At 34.6% G+C, this 8,814-nt stretch overlaps 1 protein-coding gene and 1 long non-coding RNA gene across 3 annotated transcripts; one reads left to right on the top strand and one right to left on the bottom strand.

The window, feature by feature from the left end:
* Positions 1–2,277: 2,277 nt before the first annotated feature.
* Positions 2,278–6,555, bottom strand: LOC142628164 (uncharacterized). Of its 2 annotated transcripts, none has more exons than XR_012842998.1 (3): positions 6,441–6,555; positions 2,697–2,769; positions 2,278–2,412 (listed from the first exon to the last, which is right to left on the bottom strand). It is a non-coding gene; the product is annotated as an uncharacterized LOC142628164 (long non-coding RNA). The 2 variants fall into 2 exon arrangements; XR_012842999.1 differs by lacking the exon at positions 6,441–6,555 and adding an exon at positions 3,802–3,930.
* LOC142628163 (65-kDa microtubule-associated protein 8) lies at positions 2,353–7,514 on the top strand. Its single transcript, XM_075802188.1, has 11 exons — positions 2,353–2,487; positions 2,574–2,777; positions 3,395–3,652; positions 3,754–3,966; positions 4,253–4,405; positions 4,481–4,640; positions 4,734–4,885; positions 4,977–5,064; positions 5,385–5,458; positions 6,626–6,700; positions 6,904–7,514. Exons 1-11 carry the CDS (start codon positions 2,392–2,394, stop codon positions 7,222–7,224), a joined length of 1,794 nt encoding a protein of 597 aa, XP_075658303.1. The 5' UTR covers positions 2,353–2,391; the 3' UTR covers positions 7,225–7,514.
* The last annotated feature ends 1,300 nt before the right edge of the window (positions 7,515–8,814 follow it).

The raw sequence follows: 8,814 nt of genomic DNA, 5'->3' as shown, positions 1-8,814 counted from the left end.
AACTTCGTATAGGGTTAAGTCATTGGCATGTGTACCACAAGTTAAATTATCCGGGTGGTAAGTAAAACCATGGAACAAGGCAATGGCAACAACAATATGCTAGGCCAAGAACCTTGTAATATAAGTGACATTTTTTAGGTTTTTCCAAAAAAGATGTCCAATATTTATTCTTCCCATTATTCCCGTTATTGTAACTATCCAACTATATTTTGGAAGGAGAAAAAAATTAACATAAGGGTCTTTTAAAAACTGTCTTTATTGTATTTAATTCTCATCATTGAAATTTAAGTATTAATTTGACTTTTTTTTTTTTGTGGAGAAACAGACACATATAAATATATAGGGGAAGGGTCTTTTAAAAACTGTCTTTATCATATTTAATTCTCATCATTGAAATTTAAGTATTAATTTGACATTTTGAATGTGATAATAAGGGTAAAAATCAAACTTTCTACAGCATGTCACTATGAGTTTGTGGAAATATTACAACTATATATTGGAAGGAGAAAAAAATTTAACATAAGGGTCTTTTAAAAACTGTCTTTATCATATTTAATTCTCATCATTGAAATTTAAGTATTAATTTGACATTTTGAATGTGATAATAAGGGTAAAAATCAAACTTTCTACAGCATGTGTCACTATGAGTTTGTGGAAATAACAGTAATCTTTACAAATTAAACACTCTGAACCAACTTTTCTTATGTCAAAAATTGGTTTTTTATTTATTTTTTATTATCTAGGATAAGATCGTTTGTGTTGAAAATTGCTTTCTTCACCTATAATAATAGAATATTAAAAGCAGTTACCATCTTCACCCTCTTTATATTTTATCATTGCCCCTTAATATTAGAGGAAGATATTATCACATGTATATTAAAATAATAAAGCTATGATATTTTAGAAATAGGATAAAAATGCTGAATTGTTCAACGCAAAATGGTAGAACCCATAAAAGTTTTATAGAAGGCTGTCAGTTTCATATGAATTTTCCAGGTGAATTTTTGTAATGTTGGGGTCTACATGCTCACTCTTCAACTCGAACAAACACAATGTTTATGATGTTAGATGAGGCCCACAATCAATTTACAAACCCATTCATCAACTTCGTAGTGGATTCGATCAATAATAATAATAATAAGTCGAAGGAAAGAAATCGCTAGTGGAGGAAGTATCACCAACATGATATCTCAAAGTCATTCTTGCATCAATTCTTCTGTGGTGGGTGAGACTGCCTTTCTTGATCGTTGAAGCAGAATATATGTATACTCTTTTTGTTGTAATGGCACCTTTAAAAGATGGTACCGATATTAGGATAATCCAATGGCCCAAAATATTGAGACCCCACCGATTGTTAGACTTAAATTCTTAAATTGCAAGCCTTGGTTTGCATTTTGTTCCACAACTTCTAGATCTCACTTTTCCTTTTTTTTTTCCTTGACAAAGTTATTAAAAATAAAGCTCCAGTCAGTTTCAGTTCCATCTTTATGCCATTAATATGTACTTAACACTCTTGGTATCGCTATCTCTCCACACCTAAATTCAGTCTTCCCTGTCAAGATTGACTTCAATTTATTTTATTAAATAGCATATCAGAGGCCTCTCAAAAGAAAAAAAAAATAGCATATCAGAAAGGTGTACAAGGTGGGGTGTTGAAACTGCTACAGTATAAAGTCCTAAATGACGTGATATTGATGCCAATGAAATCTTATCTCAACACTAAAAAATCAGTAAAAAAAATCCACCTATATAGAAAGAAGTATTTTACCTATCAAAATTTTGTCTGGCTAATGGCTATATTGGCTATATTGAGTAGCTTGTACATATTGCTAATCTAAATGTATGGTTCTCAATCAGCAAATCAAATCCAATCAAGCCAAATTCAAGTGAAAAGTCTTGCAATCAAACGTCATTTCTAGACATCAAGATTAGGGCATCACATCTCGTGGTCCAGATTCTCACAGTGGCCCATCCATAAGGGTATAATAGATATTAGTTGCGGAAAGCATGAATTGAGCTGTCTACATTTCTAGGCATAGGATTGCTTCGGAATCAAGTTCAGCTAAAGGGTGATATATGACGTATATACAAATTTCTGAATAAAGAGACTAAACTAAAGAAGATACACCTTTTTCTCATTTTTCAAATTCAAATAAAAATAGGAGAGGGAAAGACAACCTGGAGGATGAAAAGAACTTACTGATCCTTGAACCCAAAGATTCAACATTACCTAACTCTGTCACACTTGTTTTTTAAGCAATAAGTCACACCCAAAGCTGCCACTCCCACCCCATCAGTCTCTCTTTCTCCACTTTCCCTCAATTCCAATTGTATTATCAATGAACTTCTCACACCAGTAGCTTGGCTATCTGTGAGCTCCACCCATATCAAATGGACCATCAGATAAGTTCACTGCAAACAACAATTAGAATGAGAAGCACTGCATTGCTAGAAACTTCATGTGGATATTTACTTCAGGAATTGCAGGCAAGAGTTTTTTTTTTTTTTGTATACAAAAGTAATGGCTTGGAATGTTTCTAATTCAGTGTTCTTATATAAAAAATTTGAAACAGATGATATGGGATGAAGTTGGAGAAGATCAATTTGAAAGAGAGAAGGTTCTGCTAGATTTGGAACAGGAATGTCTAGAGGTTTACAGGAGAAAAGTTGACACTGCAAATATATCAAGAGCTCACCTGCATCAGGAGTTGGCAGAAGCTGAGGCTGAATTTACCCATCTTCTTTTGTCCCTTGGTGAACGATCTCTCCCTGGACGGGTACCACTTATCAACTCATGTAACCACAAATCATAGCATGCATATAATTTAGAATACTGGTATGCATGTGAAAAGTAGTCAGGATGTAGTGTTCAATTCTGGAATCCTTCAGTCGTGATTTTTGGAGAATATCAATGCAATTTAGTAAATACAGTTAAGAAACAAGATTCAAACTTCTAATTAGAAAGTCTCGTATAATTAGAATACTGGCATACATCATACATGTGAAAAGTAGTCAGGGTGTAGTGTTCAATTCTGGAATCCTTCAGCCAAGTGATTTGTGGAGAATATCAATGCAATTTATTAAATAGAGTTAAAGAAACAAGATTCAAGCTTCTAATTAGAAAGGTTTCATATAATTCAAAAGAAAACAGAATTTCATTAAACTAGTCAAGTAGAAAATTGGCCTCAGGTTTTTGCTGCCATTATAAGGAATGGCCCGATAATGTTGTCATGGCTGACTTCCAGCCAGAAATATGCTTTTGGGTGAGTCTATCAAATTGTGACTATTACAATGAGAGTGAAATATTCGTATACAATGAATCTACTCCTCTTGACATCAGAAACTCTCAACTCACTTATACTCGCATGGACTAAACTAATTCTTGTCTGAACAGCCAGAAAAGATGTCAGGAACATTGAAAGAGCAGCTAGACTCAATCACACCAGCTTTGCGGGAGATGCGGTTAAGAAAAGAAGAGAGGGTGAACCAATTCCAAGCTGTGCAAGGACAAATTCAGAAAATTTCTGCAGAAATAGCAGGTCAATCAGAGTACGATAATTCATCATCAACTGTCATAGTGAACGAGAATGATCTTTCATTGAAGAAACTCGAGGAGTATCAGATTGAACTACAAAGACTCCGTAATGAGAAGGTACATATAAGAGTGATTAAGAAATTGTTTTGTGGAATGAACAGAGTATAATTGAAATAATCAATTTTCATATTCTTTTTACTCTTTTGTCTACCTCAAAGAATGAAAGGCTCCAAAGAGTAGAAAAATACATAGGCAAAATCCACAACCTGACAGCAATACTGGGGATGGATTCCTCGATGATCATAACCAAAGTTCATCCAAGCCTGAATGAATTGAGTGGAATGTCGAAAAATATAAGCGATAGTATTCTGGCTAAACTCAAAAGCACAGTGGAGTCTCTGGAGGAAGAAAAGCAAAAGCGACTTGAGAAGGTAATGCTTATGCTGTTATGCTACTATTTTTTTGAGCAGAACTTATTTGCATGAGGTTCCAACCTGCCTCAGCAAAACAAGGTATTTTTGTGACTATCAAGTGAGTAATCACAAATGTAAAGAGTTTCACATAACTTGAAACACAATGCTGACCTGACCTAATTAATGATAAAATCACATAAATTCGATAGTAGTGATGCTAAGCTCCCCAGTTTCCTTTGTTTTTTTTGTTTTTTTTCAGTTGCAGTATACTGATAGTGATTTATTTCTTCATATATTTTGGTAGCTACGCCAACTTGGTAGAGCATTGAAAAACTTGTGGAATCTCATGGACACACCCTCCAGAGAGCGTCAATCATTCTGTCATGTTACTGATTTATTATTAGTCTCGTCTGAAGTATCAGATCCAGGAAGCCTCACTCCTAGCATAATTCAGCAGGTCAGTATATAATGTTTATGACATTCAAACATATCAGAAACAACAAGACATAATAGTAACTCAAACGGTTTCAAGGCTGAAGCTGAAGTCAAGAGACTGGATCAGTTAAAATCAAGTAAGATGAAAGAGTTATTCCACAAGAAACAAAATGAGCTGGAAGAGATATGCAACAAATCACACATGGAGATTCCTTCTCAATCAGAGATGGATAACATAACAAACCTCATAAAAACCGGTGCGATTCTTGATATGTATTTGTTTTCTAGCATGTGGTGTTGTTATTGTTTGAAACTAAAGAAGCTAATAATCTGGCATGAATGTACAATAGGAGAGATTGACCATGCTGATCTCCTCATGAGCATGGATGAACAGATATCAAGAGCAAAAGAAGAAGCTTCTAGCAGGAAGGCTATTATGGAGAAGGTAGAAAAGTGGATGTTGGCACGTGATGAGGAACGCTGGCTGGAAGAATATAACAGGGTTATTTTTCTTATAATCATTGGTTAATAAGATTAGTTGTCTCTGACCTTTTACCGCCTTTACATGTTTCTTAATCCGTGTATGCTTTCAGGATGAGAATCGATACTCAGTCAGCAGAGGTGCCCACAAGAACCTCAGACGTGCAGAACGTGCCAGAATAACAGTCAACAAAATCCCAGGTGTTTAGAGTTTCTGTATGTTAATTTATACACCCAATGGGAAGAAAGAATTTGAAAACCTTGTCAAGAAATATAACATTTTTTTAGGTGAAAACTAAAATTTTGCAGAATAATGGTGTATTATGCAATACTAACCAAGTAGATCATAAAATATAAACTATTAGTGAATTAAAAATAACCATCTATTTATTTTGGACAGCATATGATTTTTCCTTGAACTAAAAAGATCAAAAGCTACTAAATGAAATATCATGTGGAGTTCTGATAAATATATAAATATATTTAACATTATTTGTTTTCACATGATGGTTTAACTGCAGCTTTGGTCGATTTGCTAATAGTAAAGACTAAGAGCTGGGAAGAAGAAAGAAAGAAAGTTTTCTTGTATGATGAGGTAGATATTCTGGTGCTTGTGACTACATTCTGATGAAAGATTGTTTCTTATCATTGCATGACACTAATCTATGCTTGTTTGGTTTGGCCCTTGTTCAGCGTTTTTAAAGCCTTACTTTTTCTAGATACAGATGCTCTTTTCTCCAGCTTATTTTTTAAAGCAAAATAGGCCAATGTAAATAAGCTATACTAAAAGAATTGTTGGCTGAAACCATAAATAAGAAACACCAGTTTTTATTCAGTGAAACCACAGAGCAGAGAAGTTCACAGATGGCAAAAATTGAGAATCGGCTAGAAGTTCAGATATAGAAAAATCTAGAAATAATAGAAATCAAGCATCATCAGACAAGATTCATAGGCTAACTGTTCTAATATGATTCAGAATCTGTGCTAAGGAGAACTAATGTTCTTTGTAGATTTCCTCCCTGTGATCATTAATTTTTCCCTATTTTGATTGATAGCACCCCCATTACTCTAGATACCTATACAAAAATGTTCAAACAGCAGGGACCCACATGCTCAATAGTATTTGATTTTAAGCAAAGACTCAATATATTCCTGTGCTGGCCTGCATATCTCGAAATCAATCTTGCAAGTCATTACTCATATGGTTCCGTAGAAGCAGACAAAAAATAAAAGCATTAGACTTTTTATTCTAGCTTATCTAAAAGAAAAAATAAAGAAAAATATTTTTTCCTTCATTGTGTATTATCAGCAATGTCAATTACATAATCAAATTAGGATTTTTTCCTTCATTGGTGTAAATTAAATTTTACCAACCACAAAATAGGATTTTTGACATCACAGAAAATCTACGATTATGATGCTTCAAAACTTCAAAAGTAATTGCTAGTCATAGATTTTTCGTGTTACAAAATGTCAAGCAAACTCTTTCATACACATGGATTCATTAGTGTAAACTAAATGATACTTGTCAAGAAACATGGAGTAATAAATTAAATTAAAAAAATGATACCAAAAACCTGAAAATATTTTGAGCAGAAAACATATCAAGTCAGTGGAACTCCAACTCCTGGGTTCTTTTAATGCCTGACAGTTTGAATTCCTACTGTACAACTTCTGCGTCATTTGGTACTGTGCATCTCCAGACTCATTGAGAAAACCAAGTAAACTATCATATTGAAAATGGTATCTCCTGTTGTCTTAGGTACCTCTCCTGGCAATGTTGGAAGAGTATAACATGTTCAGGCTGGAAAAAGAAGAGGAGAAGCAAAGACAAAGGGTTAGTGTGATATGGCAATGTAAACACAATTTCATGTTTTTCATTCTTTTGCTAATCAAGTTCATGTATTCTTGAAAGCAGTCTTCTTTCTATGGTGGAGCTCTCCTGTAAAACATTCTAAACACTAAATATATGCATGTACCAACACTCACAATAGAACAGTATATTCTTACCTACTCTCTGATATGGTCTTTGTCTCACAGGAAAATAAGAAGGTACAAAGCCAAGTAGTAGTTGAGCAAGAGAATTTGTTTGTGTCCAGGCCAGGTACCAGTAGCCGACGTCTTTCAAATGGGAGCCTGAACGGAGGATTTACTAATGCTGTACCTTTAAACAGAAGGGTTTCTCTGAGCATTCAACACTTGGGATCAAATAGCATTAATTCAGCAACACAAGGCATATCTTTCATAAAAGAAGGAAGGAAAGTACAAGGTGAAAAGATGTTTGCTCGACCAAGCCTTGCTCATCTTAGAGACGAAACAGCTTCAGTGGTGTCAACCTTTTCAGGCCCATTATCTCCTTGAATTTTGAGTCAGATTTGTAGAGCCTCATGCATGATGAGGTAGAAGAGATTTGAGAAAGTTTATTTTCTGAAAAATATAATAAATCCTGCAGACAGATTAATCCAAAATATAGCCATGTATTTATCTATTTCTCTGAACTATCTGCCCTGTCTAGGAGCTCAAGACAAAAGGTGATTCCAAGGGCAAATGTAATAAGTTTTAGGGCTATTTTATTCTGACTTCAAGTACAACTGATGTACATTTTGCAGTTAGATGCATCAATAAAATTTGTGTTCAAAATTATAAAAAAATTGTGGTTGTTAAGTTCTGTCAACCTCTGCATCTTCACAGTAATTGATTGAGAAGACATGCTATCAAACTAAACAATCAGTTGATGGTATGAAAACACTTCCTGATATCCAATTCCAAAAACCAATCAGGTTCACCACTCTTATAGGACCATGCCGCAGTAAGAGCTTCCTCTCAAGCACCTAGCTTTTAGACCAAACAATAGCGAACCCAAGATCCCAACAGCAGTCCTAAGTGGGAGAAAGAGATGCAGCATTTGACATGAACTTTGATCTTCCTTCTTTATCGGCGATAGCAAAGCTATTATGTACAGTCTTCATTTCTTTGTAGAGGCAAGGAAAGTCATTTAAACTCTATATTTTTTATTCATTTAGAGAGAAGACAATAGAAAAGCAGCTCTCCAACTGTGTTAAACTGGTACTCTTTATAATAGCATCAGTGTGAATAAACTAAAGACTAAGTAAATAAAGTATATCAGTTATACAATTATATACTTACATTTTGTATTTGTGAAGAACTTCATTTTGTCTTTATATATATGCAACTATCCTCCAACATTGCTTGAAGAAATTCCTGCAAGAGAATTCATCTTAAGACTTGGATCTTGAAAAAGAAAAATAATAGCACCATAAATGTAATCTAGTATCCTGCTACCATGAGATCTTAACAAGCTTATATACATCTTGAGTCTTGACGGACATAGACTCCCAATGAGGCAAGCCTCACCACACGATATTGAGATAATGTGCACCAATGGAAAGCCAACAACCATAAATCTGCTACTGCTATTGCATTAAGTGGACCATGTCCAATCTATATTAAAATAAAATAAAATAGAGCCATGTTGTAGCTCTTCTTTTTCCTATTTTAGATAAACAAGGAAGGGGGGACAAAACTTGAACAAGATGTGCAACTGAAGGAGACTTGACCAAAGTCTGTGGTACTACCACTGTACCACAAACAAACCTTACAGAGTCCAGCTGGCATCAGAAAATTCATATATGGCTCCATCAAGAATTACACTCTGCTAGTCTCAATATAAAACTTTTAAACTTTTCTTGGCTACGGCAATAATTTGTGTAACAATTTAATCTTTAAAATAATAGTGATTTACATCTGTCCTGGTTGCATAGGTTATTGCTGTAGCATATTAGCGTCTCTGCTGAAAGGAGACAAGGTCCAAGGGTTTCACCAAACAGGCATGCAAGATCATATCTGGGACTTATCCCACCATCTGTGCACATACAAGCTGACAAGAGAGAAAGGGAAGTACAGCACCCAAACACTAAAGAAAAGGGCAAG

Source organism: Castanea sativa, chromosome 3, assembly GCF_040712315.1.
Source record: "Castanea sativa cultivar Marrone di Chiusa Pesio chromosome 3, ASM4071231v1".
Classification (NCBI taxonomy): Eukaryota; Viridiplantae; Streptophyta; class Magnoliopsida; order Fagales; family Fagaceae; genus Castanea; species Castanea sativa.
This window is presented reverse-complemented; position numbering and strand designations above follow the sequence as displayed.

Excerpts from the sequence above, each read along its gene's own strand:
- LOC142628163 (XM_075802188.1), top strand. The coding sequence starts at position 2,392 with ATGGACCATCAGATAAGTTCACTGCAAACAACAATTAGAATGAGAAGC. Across the intron at positions 2,488-2,573 it reads ATTTACTTCAGGAATTGCAG|ATGATATGGGATGAAGTTGG; the intron begins GCAAGAGTTTTT and ends AATTTGAAACAG. Across the intron at positions 4,406-4,480 it reads CTCCTAGCATAATTCAGCAG|GCTGAAGCTGAAGTCAAGAG; the intron begins GTCAGTATATAA and ends AACGGTTTCAAG.